This window comes from Gopherus evgoodei, chromosome 2 (assembly GCF_007399415.2).
Source record: "Gopherus evgoodei ecotype Sinaloan lineage chromosome 2, rGopEvg1_v1.p, whole genome shotgun sequence".
Taxonomy (NCBI): domain Eukaryota; kingdom Metazoa; phylum Chordata; order Testudines; family Testudinidae; genus Gopherus; species Gopherus evgoodei.
The window spans coordinates 79,638,499-79,657,173 of record NC_044323.1 but is presented as its reverse complement, the minus strand read 5'-3'; the positions used below and the strand labels follow the sequence as shown (position 1 = coordinate 79,657,173).

Below are 18,675 nucleotides of genomic sequence, written 5' to 3'. Positions count from 1 at the left end.
AGTCAAAATCTATCACTTGGGCAGCACACCTCTGTTTGCTGGATACCTAGGTAGATTAGGTGTCAATGTAAATACAGTCTGGTCCTGAAGCCTTTCCCCCCCAGCCCCAGCTCATCACTAGCTGTCAGGGAGAGCTCATTTAGACTTTGCTTACAAATCATCATTTGAAATTATTAGGTTGGCCAACATCACCAAAATGAATGCACTGACATTGTCATAAAAAACAACAGCTGTATAAGGAAGCTAGTCTATGTTCATACTTTTCAAATCTATTATACTTTTCCAGATACACATTTTTATCATACGCTGATGTGCTTTTAAACTATGTATTAATGTTTCAATTTCAGTTCAAATTTCCAGTCACTAATTTGGCACATAACTAGTTCACAAAACTGGGGAGGGGGTTGTGGGGGAAATTCAGGGGGAGTGTAGGGAAATCACTGAATTATGCCCAGCTGCTGTGCAGGACCATAAGAGGTGAAGAAGGCTACATGTTCCTGCCACCAGCTGCAGATGCATGGAGCAATTGGACCCAACCTGACCCAAACCTATGTCATCATTATTTGCCCCTGTCAGATCATGCAGATCAGCCCTGGGTATCTTAACTCCAATTGTGATGAAGAACTGGAAATGTTAAAGTATTTCAAATGGTTGCTGTATCTTCTTTGGCGCTACACCTAATCCCTTGTAAACTGTTGTGATTCCATATGTATTGGCATCAAGACCTTCTGAGATAAGTACTTAATAATACACTCAGGAACATGATTCACTCATATGGTTTAGGGATAAAATACTTAATTCAGCTCATTTTCTTCCAAGTCATGCCCTAAACATAAAATATGACAGTTTTAATAGAGTTGAATGATGGTTCTCTCTTTTACCTTTTTGCTCTTTTTATTAGTTTTTAAAAAAATTAAATGTGTAATAGGCATTCAGCTTTTAATTTGGCAATTTGAGTTGTCTATTTAAGTGAGAACAGTATTTGATATTATCATGGGAAAATTTACTGTAACAGAGAGAGTTCAAACAATGGGGAGCCCTTGTGGCATCTTAGAGACTAACAAATTTATTTGGGCATAAGCTTTCATGGGCTAGAGCCCACTTCATCAGATGCATGAAGTGAAAAATACAGGAGCAGGTATAAATACATGAAAGGATGGGGGTTGTTTTACCAAGTGTGAGATCAGTCTAACGAGATAAATCAATTAACAGCAGGCTACCAAGAGAGGAAAAATAACTTTTCCAGTGGTAAGAGAGTGGCCCATTACTGACAGTTGACAAGAAAGTGTGACTAACAGTAGGGAGAAATTAGTAATGGGGAAATTAAGTTTAGGTGAACACTTCAATCTCTATGGTCACTCAATAACAGACCTAAAAGTGGCAATTCTTCAATGAAAAAACTTCAAAAACAGACTACAACATGAAGCTGCAAAACTGGAATTAATTTGCAAACTGGATACCATCAGATTAGACCTGAATAAAGACTGGGAGTGGATAGGTAATTACAAAACCTAAACTTAATTTCCCCATTACTAATTTTCCTGGAAGGGACTCCTAAGCACACGTTTAACTAGAAGCAGTTGAAGTCAACGGAACTACCCATATATTTCAAGTTAGCAGGTGCGCAAGTTGCTGAATTTCAGCCAAAATACTTCCATTGATAAAAGTAAGCCAATAAAAACCAAATGAGCTGGATACGTATTAGCCTCAATTTACAGATCAGCAACATGACACACAGAAAGGTTAAAGGCAAAATTTCCCAATGTGGATGCCTTAAAATTAGGTACTTAAAACTATATTTAGATATTTAATAAAAGTAGCCTGATTTTCAGAGATGCTGAGCACAGATAGCTCTCAGTGACTTCCTTGAATTTAGGAATGAAGGCTTCACCAAACAAATGGTCCAGCTAATCCAATGTCTCTAGCAATGGCCAGTACCACTGATTTCAGAGGAGGGTACATGTGACTTACCCAGGGGAGAAGTTTTGTCCTATCTCCCTTCAGGTAGCATTTGACTTCTGCACTGAAGCATAAAGGTTTCTATATTTTGTAAGTTTTTTTCAGTTAAATAAAACTGTGGATATTCTCCATATAAATGATTAATCTGTGGCTTCAGTGATAGCTTTTGTAAGGGAGTCCCACAGGTTAGTGATGTGTTGTTTAAAAATATAACTCCTTTTATAAGTTTTTATTGTGTTACCATCTAATTTCATTGGCTGTTGTAGTTCGCTTTCTCTGTACCATTCACAAATTTACAGAATGCGTTCATTTCCTTTCATTAGACTCTTGTCGAAACTAAACAGTCCAAATCATTTAAATATCTCTTCTCATTTTGGTCACCTGTCTCTGAATTCCCTCTAGTTTGTCTGTATTTTTTTTTTAATAAAGTGACAAGAATTGCATTCTGTGTTCAAGGTGAAGGTGTAGCATATTTTCAGGATTGTTTTTTATTTTGTCCTCTCTACAGCCTTATCTTTTGTTTGTTTGTTTTTTTAACCTCTGTTGTATATTACGCAGATTTTTTCATTGAGCTGTCTCAAGTCTTTTTTTCTGAATGGTTAGTTTAGAACCCAGCAATTTTTGAGTAATTCATGTAATTCCTTTCCGTGTGTGTTACCTTATATTTATCAACAACATTTCTGTTGAACCTGAGCCTTAACCCTGACTTTTCCTCTGACTCGAGACCAAGCCTAAACCTAATCTAGATCTACTTGGTCAGTCTATATAATCCCTTAAGTGTTATGCATCTTTTTAGCTGAATAAAATATCAATAGTCATATCTCTGCACACAAATAAGAAGCAGCACAATTATGGCAACTATTTAACCTACCAGGACAGCTTTGTAGTTGTCACTGGCTTTTCTAGTTTCCTCTTTACATGGATTAGAGTTCAAAATTCTCACTATGTGAAATGCAGACTCTCAAGACATGTTTCCAAAATGTGCGATCCTTGTCGTAGCTGACCTTCATGTTGATTTTCTATTATACCTGGTGACGTATTTTTTATAATATTTACCATCCCTGAAGTCAAATAATTCAGAATTTTGTAAATTATGCCTTGCTTTGAGTTTCAGGGGAGCTTTTCCTGGTATGTATAGACTGGAAAACTGCAAAAAATGTGAAGTGAACTTGGCAAGGTGTTCTTTCTTTGTAATTTTTTAAAATGGTTTTGTCCAAGGTAAGGTTTTATTATTAGTAGTAGTAGTAGTATTTATTTATCATTAACACTCCAGAGTCAACCTTAGGTTTTGTGTAGTACCACTGTCTTTCCCTGCCTTTGCTGTCTCCTCTGATGTATTTGGCAGTGCTGTCCGTCGTGATGTGGCTGGCAGTTCACATGTGTATGCTGAAAGCTCTTTGTGACAGAATAGGGAGTACAAACAATAATACACTTCTGGCTGTATGTCTTCTTTTAGATGTGTTATTATGAAAAGGAAAAAATCATTACACCAGAGCCCACTCTTACCCAAACACTCTGCTGTAATGATTTTTCTTCTTTTTCTTTTTTAGATAAATACATTTGAAAGAAGATGTGTGAGAGAGCCAGAGGTGTATTCTTTGGGCTCAGTAACACTCGGGGCAGCCTACATCCTGCACTGTCTAGATGCCAAAACAACTCCTGACATAACGTAGAGCAGCTGCAGGCTTGTTCTAAATTACGTTACCAGCAGCTGCAGTGGTGGAATGCCATGCCCCACTGCCCTCTGTCATGTCTCCTCCCCAGCCCTAACCCATCCCCTGTACCTAAAGGAATTTTTTTGAAGCCAAGGGAGCTCTCGGCGACCCCTTGGCAGCTTTTCTCCTGCTACGTTTCAGCAGGGCAAAGTAGCAGAAATGGAGCTGAGGATCAAGCCCAGAGTTTCCATATTGCACACAAAGCTGCAGGGGAAGGGATTAAAGGAAATGAGATGGTGATGAGATATAAAAGACAAGAGAAGTTTTTTAGCAATAATCATTTATCACCTTGATAAATTCCATTTCCCCTTTCATGTAGATATGCTGCATGTACACAATTGAAATACCTATTGTGGAGGGACACCACTGAAATCAAAGTTAGATTTCTTTCTAAAAGATGTTTTCTAGTTTCATCACAAGTTTGGGGGTTTGATGCAGTAATTGCAGGGTGAAATTTTATGACTTGTATTATGCAGGAAGCCAGACTAGATGATCACAATGCTCCCTTCTAGTCTTAAAATCTATTCAATCACAGCAATACAGGGTTTAATTTGATAAACCAGCCATGTTTAATCATTGATGTAACATAAAATTTTTCTCCCACTTTGCTGTCTCTTTGATTCTTATTTCTTAGCCTCTTAATGGGTAGTTGACTTCTAATTTGCATCTATTATAAAGGGTTTCTCCACTTCCAGTAGTGTTTAATCAAAGGGAAGGCAATCAGGAGATGGTTGGCATAAATTTGCACTGCCCCCTTTGGTTATGACATCTCTTGGAATGAATATTTCATTACCATGCAAATGATTCATTGTCATGTAGGATAGCATATGGGATACAATATTACAGTCCCCCAGATTCAAACAGCAAGTACATTTCATAGCAAGGCAGCAATTCATAAGAGCTTAGTCCTCAGGTGGGAACAACTTTTACTCACTACAGCCAAGGCATTGTTAGGCACAATTGATCTGGGCATGGTGACTTATTTCCACACCCCATTGTCAATCCCCCAAGCCAGGCAGTCCCCAACGTCTAAGAGCTTTTAAAAAAAAAATACTTTCATTTTGCTCCTGCTCCCAAATGATTGACCAGAAATACCATGACACTTTTCAGGCAGGATGCTGATAGAGTGTAATGGGTGCTGATACATTTCTGAGAGTATGTCTGCAGTCATGGGTTAGTCACTAGATAATGTCAAGGACTGACCACAGAGCCAATTAAAAGTTCTGCCCCAAACTGTGAATTTTTGGAGGTTCCCAAGATAGTAACAGAAACTCGGCCTCTTGGGGAACCCTCTTGACTAGTCAGTGCAGTCTTCAAGCAGAGGCAGCTGAATCCAAGTCAGCAAAGCACTGATGCATGTGTGTTAATGACTTCATTAGGACTTAAGACCTTGTTTAAAGTTAAACGTGTGTAAATGCTTTGCTGAATAGGGTGGATTTAAGAGCGTTTTTAAGGCTAAACAGATGCCTAAGTGCTTTGCTGAAAGGAGGCCAAGATGTCATCAGAGTTTGTCATTTTCCATATACCGTATGGAGAGAAAGGGGTCTATAGCATCTGCAAAGATGAGCTCTGTGAAGTAAGAAGGAAATCAGTGTCCATGTAGTCTCCTGGTCTCCTGAATCAGGATCTCTCTGCTGTCCATCCAGATGATCAAACTGGAATGAAGAACAAGGTATCTCACTGTAACACTTGGAAGCAAATTTACCATGACTTTAAATATACCAGCTCATCACCCAACCTATGTCTAATGTAAAATAAAATCTTTGAACAGATTTTAGTAACACCAGTCAGGTTACAGATGGAAACGCTCATGCAATCTGCAACTTGCTGTAGGTGAAATTTCTCCTTTTGTAATGTTGCTAGAAGACACTTCCCACCTGGACAGTTCTATGAACCCAAATCCAAACACCTTTAATTACACAGTCCTCCCTTCACTAGACTCTGTCATCATGAGGAGGGTGATTTTGTCTCTTCTTATCTGGAAGAACTATGTTATAGATCTTACCTGTATGAAATTTGTTTCTAAAATACTGGAAGGAACCCAAGCTACCCTCAATCATGGGGCAGAAAACAGAATAGGACTACACTAACCATGCTCTGTATCTGTTTCTCCACTTCTGGGATGCTCCAAGACAATTTTACTCCTCCAGTTAGTCTCAATCTCCAAAAACATTAGCTTTTTCACCTGACACTCCTCCCCTGTCTATTTCTGCACTACACTGTCTTACTCCTCTCTTCTCTTGCTCTTCTCTGTTTCCTGTCTCCCATTTCTCTTGTCACAAACCTCTTTCATTTATACTTTCTCTCCATCACAGAGGTTGTGCTGTTTCTACTATGAAACAGATATTCCTACTAGCCTTAAATGTAGTCATTACTGATCTATTCTGGGTTTTTTTCAATTGGTCTCACATGATGGAATCTCCATTTTTCTTTCTATTAGGTATGGGCTGTGTGATGGGCAAGTGCATTTTTATGTTATGCTAAATTTATTTCAGTGTGCTGTGCTTCATGGAGGTGTCCTGCTGGATCTGGATCGGGGGCAGGGAGGAGAGAAAGAGAGAGAGAGAGAGCAATAACTAGCAGTTCATTACAGGTGGCAACAATGACCAGCAAAAGGCAGGCAGCCACCAGCTGTGGAAATAAGGGAGGAATTGCTAGAGTTAGGAGCATCTGAGAAGTTGTAGACTCCATCCAGCAAAGATTTACTAACAGTATACATGGTGAATAGTGCCAGTAGAGTCAATGGGGCTCTACGTAGTGCATAAGGTTAACCACGTTCTTAAATCTTTCCAGGATCAGGACCTTGATCAGCAACCTATTACAGTAGGCATATCAAATAACAGAACATAATCGGAAAAGAAAACCAAACTGCATGTCAGAATACAGAGTATAACAGTCTGTCTCAGAGAAAAGTGTCAGGAATCTAGTAATGTCTGTGTTTCAGGATGCTCTGATAAATACAAACAGGAATCTAAATATGAGAGTAAAGGGTGACGTTTCTTGCAAACATAAACAATGGTGACCAAATGACATGTATGATCTAGCAGCCTTTTCTGGGCTCTTCTGCTTTGTCACCTTTTTCATGGACCAATATGAAGGAATAAATATTTAGTGGAACAATGTACATTTCTTGGTGAAAAAAAACACTTTTTTATTTTATTTTCAGTGATAAAATGTTCCCAGCCTTTGGTTTTGGAGCCAGGATACCACCAGAATATAAAGTAGGTGTACAGGTGAATCTTTCTAATTTCCATGGTTTATATGGCACAATGTATTGCTGTTGGTGAGATGGTTTATCTTTGGGGAAAATAGTTCCCTCAGCTTGTTTCATTCTAATGGTTTTCTGCTCAAGATAGTACCTCATTACATACACAATTCTAAGAGTCAATTCAAAATTAATGATGTTACATGAAAAATAATGTAATGGCATTTACACACACACCTTTTTTTTATGAGGTTGACATGAGGATGTCTCTGCCTTATCTTTCCAGGTTCAGATTAGGTTTTGAGGAATATTTGAGAGAAATATTTTGGAACCATTAAAAACTTCTTAAGGTCTGATATCACAGAACCAACATTTGGAAGATTCACTTTAACGTTGGGGCTGGTGCTGATGCTTTCAGAGGATGTGATTAAGCTGACGCTGTTGCCGAAAATAATGGTCTTAGTAATGCTCTAAGTTGTGGAAATTTTGTGTGTCCAAGGGACTGTCATCAGTGCAGGGAATGGAATGCAAGAAAATATCCATGCTAGAAAGAAGTGGTACCCATGTGAAAAGAGTGAGGACTAGATTGATATTGAGGCTAGAAAAGGTGAACATAAGAAAATAAAATCTGCAGGGGGGATAATAGAGTCAGAAAGGTCCCTGGAGAAGAGTGACATCTGAGAACAAAGAGACAGCAGTCCAAATTCTGTGTTACTTGTGTAAAGTGGTGTGGAGAGTAACCAAACGATGTCCCTGAGATGATAAGAAACACAAAACTACCTAATGATTCTGCACTGGTTTAAATCAGGTGCAATCTGGGAGGAACGCACCTTGTGAAGCCAAAGCCTACACAGCAGATTTCTTCTCAGCATAGTATCATTGCATTGTACCCCACGCAGATGGAGGAAGGACAAATTGTGACAATGCCATTAGGACTCAGTTGTATAGAGCACAAACCAAAGGTCTGATTCACTATCCACTGAAGTCAGTGAGAGTACTTCCATTGGCTTCTATGAGCACTGGATCAAGCCCAAAGTGTGCAGTGCATTGGCAAACAGCAAAATGCATCACAAAAGGGATGCTTATCTGAGAGGCTACTGTGTTACTCTGCTGGCTGCAATTCCTTGACAAGATGTCTGATGGTGATAGAACATTATAATTGGCAGCATGAAGTTCTGCTCCTTTTCTAGCAGAAATAATCAGCCTGCAGATTTTGGCAGTGGTGCCAGTCTGACCAGCGTATTGGCAACATAGTACTTCTGTTACCACTCAGTAACAGATTACCTGACTCTCAAAGGGGTCAGAGGTGCTGTAGGAAAGACAGACACACCATCATGGAGTGATTTCCTAGCTAGGCAAAATCGTTGTTTGCACACTCCTCTTGAAAACCATACAAGCAAACACTCATAATAAAGTTGTGGACTTGCACTGAACATCGCAACTCAGGGCACATAGGAAGTCTCAAATGCAGTAGCAAGAGCTGTCCTTGTGGTGGTGAGGAATTGGCCTCATGGGACTTAAACAACGTGTGATGGGGTGTCCACACTATACAGAGTTGAAAAGAGTAAAGGTGGCCAGGCAGGCCTATTAACTTCATGGGGTGCACCTGAAGGAGGAGCCAGGGAACATGTCACTAATTAGAAGGAGGCTCAGCTGGGCAGGAACAAGCTGGCGTCAGTATAAAGCCTAGGTCAAGTGAGCAGCAAGGTGGCTACAGGAAGGCAGGGAAGTATGCTGCAGTTAGTCCCTGAGTGGAGAGAGTTGGTAGGCTGGCAACCCTAAGGGGGTGGAGTACAGAGGAAATGCAATGAGTGGAAAGAAGCCCAGGGAAACAGCAACAAGGGATCAGACCATGCAGAGACCTTGGCTGCTTGTTGTAGGGTCCCTGGGCTGAAACCCAGTGTAGAGCATGGGTCTGGATTCCCTTACCAGCCACTGGGGAATGGCAAGGGTGCTGGAAACACCAGACAGACAGCAGGTCAGAGAGAACTGTGAATTCCTCGAAAGGGAAGGACCTTAGTGACCTGACCAGAAGAGACTGCAGATCTAGGATTTATCTGTGGGGGCTACAGACCAAGACAGGACACACGAGGACACCGCCGGAGGGAGAGTGCAAGCCTGGCAGAGCTAATTCCCAGCACAGCCAGAAGGAGGTGCCTCTAGCAGTGAGAAGATCCTGTGGCACAATGACAGATAAGAACCGTCACAAGAAGGAGATGGAGATGGGTTCAGGAGACGTCATTTTAAACCTGCAAATTCAATTACTTGTAAATTGAGTGTATGCCTAGGCAAAGGGGGCCACAAAGCACGCAGACTTTCAAATGAAAAAACAAAGGACCAAAGTAACATCTGCAATCTCTTGAATGGGAAAGTGTCATAGAGATGATGGAGCTACAATGGTGTGACCTCAAATAATCAAATGAAAACCCGAGGAAAAGAATAACCAGGCTACAGCAACAGATGGGGGACCTGCAGCCAACTTGGTTTGAGCTCCCACAAAAGAGATACCACCATCAACACTATGCTGAGCAAATAACTGGTCAGGCAGGAGGAAATCAGTTTAACTATGTGAGTATATGTCTGTAAATCTTAACTGGCACATGAATGTACAGCTGAAAATGATGTTAATAATCATCAACATGGCTGTTCAGTCCGTCCTACTGATTTTCTGCATGTCTGTATGCAATAGCTATGTTCTCACATAGACTATGTCACCTGCTGTTGCTCCCAACTTTGTTTTAACTCCTTTTCTAAATTAGTTAAAATCTGTGTCCCCTGGGAAGTAGGAAATAGGTCTCACAATGGATACATTAATAAGGGTTATTGTGGGAAAAGGGACATAGGTCTACACTGTAATTAGACACCTGTGGCCAGCCTGTGTCAGCTCACTCGGGCTAGGGGGCTTGAGCTAAGGGGCTGTTTAATTGCACTGCACACGTTCGCTGTGGAACCCTCCCACCTCACAGGGTCCTGGAGCCTCCTGCCCCAGCCAGAAAGTTTACACTGCAGTTAAACAGCCCCTTAGCCTGTGCCTTATGAGCCCAAGTCAGCTGGCATGGGCAAGCCATGAGTTTTTAATTGCAGTGTAGACGTATCCCAAGTTGCAAGATATTCCTCAGGAATTGTCTCACATGGGAGAATCCACATCAGTGGTAACTGTGAAACAACATGAGGTCCAAATAGGAGCCAGCTAATCATTGTGCAGTTACAAGATGAGAAAGAAGCAGAGCAATGTAGCTGTTAAAAGCAGTGAAGAAGGTAAAAGAACAAAGTGCAGGTCTTATTTATGTAAAATAGAAAAACGTCCCATAGTTTACTATTAAGTGTGCATTAGGGTTTATAAAGTAGTCACTGAACATTTCCTTAATATTCATAATCAGTTGTATGCCATTTACATGCAACTTGGCCATAACCTGGAAAAACTCTGGTTGGTTCAGTGTCTCATGAGTGCACTATATCGTTATATCAGAGGGGTAGCCATGTTAGTCTGGATCTGGCATGCATCCGACGAAGTGGGTATTCACCCACGAAAGCTCATGCTCCAGTACGTCTGTTAGTCTATTAGGTGCTACAGGACTCTTTGCTGCTGTATCTTTATAGTTTTCAGAAGAATTTATATAGCCCTAAGTGCTGGACAGTTCAGACTTTTTCAGTACATGTTGGCCTTCTCTTAGTAGTTAGGGATTGATGTATGAAGGTAATAGTCTGTTGTTGGCTTCAATATATTCCATCCTATTCATCACCTCCTAACCTCTTCCTATAGGCTGCATTAAGTGCAGTGCCTAACATACTAACTATTGTTCTTTATCGGCAAAATGCATCTTCCACTTCCAGACCTGAGGAAGAGCTCTGTGTGGGATGGAAAGCGTGTCTCTCTCACCAGCAGAAGTTGGTCCAATAAAGATATTCCCTCCCCCACCTTGTCTCTCTTCCACTTTAGATTGACAGTGTGGAGCAATGGCAATGTGCATCTCCACAGGCAGTTCAGAACCTTTTTGAGTGTGAGCTTTTTTAAAAACATGCTTCTGTACACAATGTCTACAGTAATTCCCTTGCGTGAACACCTCTGTTGTGCCACATTGACTGACTGACTGATATTTTTCCATATTTCAGCTCCAAATGAAAATGCTCAGATTTGATACTTTTCCTGCTAGCAGCTAAAGAGTTTGAACGGCTGTTTCTGGGGTGGGACAAAAAATCCTTCAGAACAGAAATAGTGACAAGTGACGCACACATCATTCCTCTAGCAGTGCCATCTGATGTTTTGCTGTATGATAATTCTTCTCTGATAATTCTTCTCTTCATCAGTCTGCCCTCCAACCCAAGTTAGCTAGCACTGTAACTGAGAGAACACCAATTGCTCAGTCTTGGACTAGAATAGGCCTGTCAGCACCCACTCTTTGAAAGTGACAGTTCTGTCAGACAATTCTGAAGTGTCAGACAATTCTGCTGTGTGACTGATAGATGAACCCCAAGATAGCAGTGATCTTTATCAAGCGGAGCTAGATATTGCTGCTACAGCTGAGCAAAAGCAGTCAGATCCCTCAGAGACTGAAGAAGCTTCATACCGCCAGCCCAGAGCAGAACACACAAGCTGAAGCACATGCAAGTTATCCTAAGGCAATATGCTGTACTGATCACCCATGTCTTGAATAGTGCTTATATAGAGTAGTCATAAAAAAGAACAGGGAATGGCAAAAAGTATGGATTCAGAGGATGAGGAGGAAAACCACAATGAGGAGGATGAGGAAGTGGGGAATACTGACCAAACTTGTCTTTTAGAAGACATGACACAGAGCAGTGGTCGCAAACCACACACCACCATAAAAGACATTGTTAAAATAGAAAAGGAGCAGTTAAAATTGCGTCAGCTCCCTGAGAAGAGAATTGCCAAAAGTTAGAGCACTTACTTAAAAAATAGAGACAGATGCCTGAATAGCCATGTGTAAGGAGCTGTATATAGAATACTGTGTATAGTTTTTTTAAAACTCTCCATTACTCCTGAGAGAGATACTAACTTCCCTAATGAAACATCCCAGCTATGTATGTTGTGAAGACTGTAAGAGAAATTTTTCTGTAATCACAGGATCAAAAACATATTCAGGATTCTGCACCTTTAGGCTATGGTAAGCATGAACCTGACCATACTTCTCCTGTTAGTAGCCATCCATGACCTTGAAAAATGAGTACACCTATGGCATTTCCAACCTTTTAGAAGCTGGGACAAAAAGTGCCCAAAACTACAAATAAAGCCTACTAAATGCGGACATGGCAGACCAATGAAGAAAGGAAGATCCTACCATCATGAGTCTAAATTTCTTTATCGTCTGGTTCCTGGCTATGGAAACTGTGCAAGATACTCTTTAGTAAACTATAAAATAATTTTTAAAAAATTAACAAGCTTTGCCAAGCAGAAATGCTTTTAGCCAGAGTTGCATGCAGTGCAACTGCCAGACTATTATATTATTAAGCACACTGGAAATAATAACTTTTGATTGATGATTCCATGCATTTGACAATGTCTCAAGAGTTTGCAAAATATGATGCACTTCTGGAATTGAAATTTCATTTTCAGTCTGTTGGTGGTTTAATATTGTTCATTCATACATGAGTGTAAAACATTGTGCATCTCAGTATTTATGTTTATATGCACCCAGTACATTATTGTTCATGCACCCTTGACAAATTATATTTGAATAAGTAATAAAGCATATTCCTAACCTTCACTGAATTTGTCAAATCATTTTGTCAGGCAATCCAAGTACAATCAGCACTGATGTTGCAAGAAAATAGTGAAATGTTCAAAGTGCTGTATTCCTTGTGCAGAATCTGTGCAAAGTGCTGTCTAGCTGTCAGGCCAAGTTATACATCAACAATTATTAGTCTTTAGTTCATTTATATGATATTGCTCTGGACTGTGCATCACATCTTGCTAGTGAAACCTGTGCTTAGCTACTGTCTTGCACAGTTTGCAATGCTGAGTGAGTTACCCAATGGCTTGAGAAAGAAAATAGTTGGCAAATCAATACTTTATGATCAGTCCCTATGTTGTGCACTTGTCTTTTAAAAATGAGCCAAGGTCTTTTCAGTACTTTTGCAAGAGTACACATCTTCAAAACAACCCATTGGCATATGGGCTAAGGAGCTCCCCATTATGGTACAATGACTAGAGCTGGATAGGAATTTTTCAATTAAATTTTTTTCATCTGAAAATGCCAGTTTGTCAAAACTGAAATTGTTCACTGGAAAGGGTCAGTTTGACTAATTTCCTATTTCACAGAATTTTTGAAAAAAAGTTTCAAAATTGTCAAAATATTGCATTTTGACATTTTTAAAGGAAAAGCTCAATTTTGGGAGGTCAGAACAACTTTTCATTTTGAAATGTAGGTTAATTTATTGTTTTTTAAATGTTTTTAAAAAATTGAAAGGTCAAAATTGAAATAAAATGTTTCAAAGATCTCAAAACAAAATGTTTCAGACCCAATCTGACGTTTTGGGAGGATTTTCAGTTCATAAAAATTTTCACAATTTTGACATTTCCCCCGATTCAGGACTGGAAAATATTTTGAAATCTGGAATTCTTGTGGGACAAAATCAATTTCCTATCTAGTTCTAATAATGACATCATCTTGTAACAGTCATGGCTATAGAGATGAATTTCAATTATCCCATGGCTAGGGACAGTCCTAGGCTCTTGGTATGCCAAAATCCATGTAATATTCCTGCGGTGAATGTTAAACTAGCCATAATGCAAGCCTCTAGGACAGGGTGGCCAACCTGAGCCTGGAAGGAGCCAGAATTTACCAATGTACATTGCCAAAGAGCCACAATAATATGTCAGCAGCCCCCTATAAGCACCCCACCCTGCTCCCAGTGCCTCGCAGCCCTGCCAGTCAGCGCCTCCCACTCCCTCCCTGCACTTCCCGATCAGCTGTTTTGTGGCATGCAGGAGGCTCAGAGGAGGGAAGAAGGGAGGATACGGCAGACTCAGGGGAGGGGGCGGGAAGGGGTGGAGTGGCAGCAAGGCCTGGGGCAGAGCCAGGGATTGAGCAGTGAGCAGCCCCCCACCCATTGGAATGTTGGTGCCTGTAGCTCCAGCCCTGGAGTTGGTGTCTATACAAGAAGCCGCATATTAACTTCTGAAGAGCCGCATATGGCTCCAGAGCCACAGGTTGGCCACCCCTGCTCTAGGAGATATGGTTATAACCAAACTGTAAATAATGGTTCTTTACCAGGTGCCTCAGAGAGGTTTTTTTGTGCAGCAGACTAAGAAATACCAGGCTAATGTTATGTAACCATTACTGATGCTCTGACGAAGTTCTCTCTCTGGGAGTGGAATTTTTTTTCTGGAGCAGAAAGCCTTACAGGTGCTCATATGGTTGGAACTATTTATGCATTGTCAGCAATTGTTCCGTGACACTCCTTGGGTACATTTAGTGCAGGTGGAATGTACCAGTGTGCTGCTTCTTTGCAGAGTTTAATGTACCACGTAGTCAATGTTTCACATGTAAGTAAACTAATACTGTACTCATCCTTTACGTGTGGGAGTTCGTGGCATTTAGGGTTACCTTGCTCTGTCACATTTTGACCCATTTGACCCCATTAGAGCAGATCACAATATCACGCCTACTTCTGAACAGCCAACTGGCATTACTGCTTTCCACAAGGTACAACTGCATGAAGCATTTCCCAAAGTGTGTTGAACATGCAGTCCTGCCACCAGGTTACCAATTCAGAAGAGCTATTGAATGGTAGTGCATGACTTTCATGTTGTTCCATGTGGAACACCATCTAGTGCATCATTTCATGGAGCTCAAACATCAGAACCAGGTTTGCTGAGACCTTTCAGCCTGATAACCCAGCTCATGTTAAATTTAGAAAAAACCAACACTCATACTTATTGCAGTATGTTGAAAATAGGCGCAGCTGGGGCCTGATCCAGAGCCCATTGAAGTTAGTGGAAAGACATCGATTGACTTGAAGGAGCTTTAGATCAAGCCCCTGGTGTATTGCAGAGGGGTTTTCAACATACAGCAATCCTGCCTAATAGGAGCCCAAATCAAGATTTGCAAAACCTGTCACCTCTATAGAAGTCATAGCTAATCTGGTTCCTTTTGTGTCTTGCCCCCTCCCCTTAGGAGATGCTTCTAAAGCCAGTGTCTGTTCTTACATACACACCTCCTTCTCTCTCAACTCAGTAGAGTTGGACCTATGGAAAATTAAGAGCAGATATCAGCTGTGAAATCGCAATAGCAATTTGAGTGGTGAACAGTGATTATTCTGTCTTCCCTATAAAAACAATACGATATGGTTCTATATTACAGAGTATGGAATGTAAATAGTCTGTAACTTTGCATCACATGAAAAATATGAACCAGTTTAGTGATATCAGTGCAAAATTATAGTACTTCTACCTACCATAAACTGGTAAATCCTATGTGCCCCTATGTTGTTTGAGCACATATGTCATAATACTTCACCTATCACATTTTTAGGTTGCTTGCTGTCATAAACAACTCTATGTTGACTATGCCAGTTAGCCTTCATATTAAATTACTCAAGATTTATTGATTTTCTCCCATTTTCTCACAGACACTCCTTGTTTCATGTAAAAAGCTTGCTTAAATGTCACAGGACCTTCTCTTATCACTATTCTCTTAGTATCTGTATTATTTTAATGCTGAAAAGCTCCAGGCAGGGATTTAGGGCCCACTGTGCTCAGTACACTACACACAAACAACAAAAAGATGGTCCCTCATCCAAAAAGCTTAGTCTAAGCCTATATGACAAGAGATGACAGGCGATACAACAAACAGACACAGGGGAACACAAGGTAACAGTCAAGTTATGCAGTGAACAGAGGAGAAACAAACAGAGGGATTTTGCCTGGGGGGAGAGCCCACACGGTGTTTTGCCTTTCAGGCTTCTGCAAGCAGTAAATACATCATCTAAGGAGGCATTACATTACAAGTTAGAAAATCTGGATAGTGAGGGATCGGCTGTCATGACTTGCTTGGGATGTGCCATGTTTGTCTTTCTCCTGGAGGATAGAAATGACTTTGCAGACTACGTAGCTCTGGGAAGAAGGATAAAAGAGTTTGGGAAGCAAGTGATGTTCTCTTCCATCCTCCCAGCTGAAGGAAGAGGCCCCGGCAGAGACAGTCAAATCATGGAAGTAAATGTGTGGCTACACAAGTGGTGTTGGCAAGAGAGCTTTGGCTTCTTTGACAATGAACTGATGTTCCAGGAAAGCGGATTCCAGTGCTGGGATGGCCTCCATTATCAACTACTGGGAAGAGCATTTCTGGACATCGTCTGGCCCAACTGATCAGGAGAGCTTTAAACTAGGTTCTATGGAGAATCAGGCTAATGCGCATCTATGCTCAAGTAATGAAGACAAGGAGAGGGGGCTAATTTCTGGAGAAGTGTCTAGAAATCACAACTGCATTAAAAAGGCATTAAGAAAACCAAAATATCTTTGATGCCTGTATACAAATGCAAGGAGTGTGGGGAACAAGCAGGATGAACTGAAATCCCTGGTATATGAAGAAAATCATAACTTAATTGGCATCACAGAGACCTGGTGGAACAACTCCCATAATTTGAGTGATGTGATCAGCGATCACATATCAGTGATGTGTGGGTTATCACCGGAGATGCTGTACAGAGGAAGATCCTGAGAGCAGCATTTCCCAAAGTGTCCTTGTAGGGGCAGGAAGGCCAAAACGGGGACATGGAATGTGTATACATTGGATGTGAGGACAACTGGTTTCCTTTTCCTGAAGGGGGCTCAGTTTTCAAAAGTTTGGGAAAAGCTACCTGAGAGACAACCATCACTGGCCTTCCATAGGTGGTGCCTTTCTTGCTAGAAACCAGGACTTGGCCATTAAAACAATCTCACACCTGTGCATTGTTCCTGATGGTCCATTGCTAAGAGAATTTGAAGAGGTGCCAAATGCTTGTATCTTCATCATATTTCCTGCCCCTTATTTAGGGTAGATTCTGCCACCCTTACTCACACTGAATAATCCCTTACTCTGCAAGTAGTCCCACTGAACAAAATGGGGCTGCTCTTGAAATAAAACACCACTCACTGTGAGTAAGGATGGCAGAATATAATATCTGTTGCACTGACAATATTCTTCCTCTAATTATCATGCACATTTGCTAGATTTGTGGTTTCCTCATTAGCCTAACCTAGTCAATAAGTATTTCTGAAATAAGCACATGGACCTTGGTGCTGCAGCACTGAACCAGATGAATGATGTTAATCACGATGAACTGTCAGCCACAAAGACCTATGCAGTGTCATGGAACTATTTGATTTGCAGTTATTTTGCTATACTTTCAGCTACATTAGGGATTAGGAAAATTAGGACCCAGAAACAGTGAATAGCCATAGCATTGAACAAACGAAACAGTAGTACGTGTCTATTGTGATCCTTTTATCTTTCTGCAGAGACCTAGCTAGTAAAAAACCTAGCAGGCAGAGAAAGAGTGAATCTAGTGAACAGTAGCAAAATTATTACTGAATTAAAACTCACATAACAGTGCTTCGCAGTTGCAATTACCTTTGGCCTACACCCAGCTGTGAGACTGGCAGATAGCAGCTGGTCTTCTGGTCAGATAGTGCCCTTAGGCATGTAGTTTGGCCAGCCAGAAATGTTCTGGAACACCTCCAAAGTGTATCTGACAATCTTGCAGTTTCATGTCTGCTGATATGGGAAAACGTGTGGTGACTTACTGCTTTTTCTTCTACAAAGCAAATGAGGCTGCATAAATGAGTGGTCATGTGATACCCCATGAACGTGACAACCAAAACCTGGTTTTAGCATACCAAACTTCAGGTTGGGCTTGGGATGAGTTCACAGACTCCTTGATGGACGCTGACTTAATTCCTTTGTGAGACTGGTAGCTACCCAAGTTCAACTCCTGCTTAGTATCTTTTAAATATTGGCAAGCATTATCATAGTGAGTAAGACTACAAGTGAGGGTATCATATTTTCTACCCATCCCCTTCTGCCCCCCATTACAGATCTGATTAAGAGTCATACATTTACAAAACAACCTACCCAACCTTTTTGATATCTCTCTCCTGAAAATATTAAACATGTCTAAAGTAGCAAAAAAACATGAGTTCCACTGGTGGAGATCATGCAAGGCCCATTCTAACGTGAGTTAGCAGGTTCTATTCAATGTTACAACAGTTACTGGCCTTGTCCCAGCCCATTTATGTAACCATTAAGTGGATGGAGCCCATCATGTTGCTTTTTGTGGACAGCAAACAGTGTACTGCTAGCACATAACCTTTGTTCTCTAAGTAGGATAAAGTTACCTGATCCTATCTTTCAGAGCTATACCCATGCAGATGACTGATGTTACCATATTTCTTTGCCAACCAGTCTTCCTTTTATGCAAAACAAACCCTCTTTATGGCTTATGCCAGCCACTCCACACACCATAAGTGCGCAACCATATTTGGGCTAGCAGTACAACACTGATAAGTCTCATAGATGCAGTTTCAAAGGGTTAGTCTCCCTTAATATGCACTTATCCCACTAATACAGTTGACACATACAGTTTATGGATAGTCAACTTGACACAGAATTTGGTCCAGATGTTTGAAATGTGTATAGTAAGGAGAGGAATATGGACGATAAGTGACAGGGCAGTGGAGTTAAAGAGAGTAAAAAGGATGAGGACTACAATAGTGGAGGCAGATGGAGAAAAATGGAGTCTAGAACCAGAGAAAGATGCAGACTGGGGAGAAAGGACCAGCCTCAGAAATGGAGAGGT

At 40.9% G+C, this 18,675-nt stretch overlaps 1 protein-coding gene across 4 annotated transcripts in view; it reads left to right on the top strand.

Moving 5' to 3' along the window:
- Positions 1 to 18,675, top strand: part of CPNE4 (copine 4) — a 429,510-nt gene that overhangs the window by 393,898 nt on the left and 16,937 nt on the right. For all 4 annotated transcript variants that reach the window (XM_030551103.1, XM_030551101.1, XM_030551100.1 and 1 more), the window contains one exon: positions 6,841 to 6,895. In XM_030551103.1, the coding sequence (XP_030406963.1) occupies positions 6,841 to 6,895 (55 nt within the window). The remainder of the gene's footprint in view (positions 1 to 6,840; positions 6,896 to 18,675) is intronic.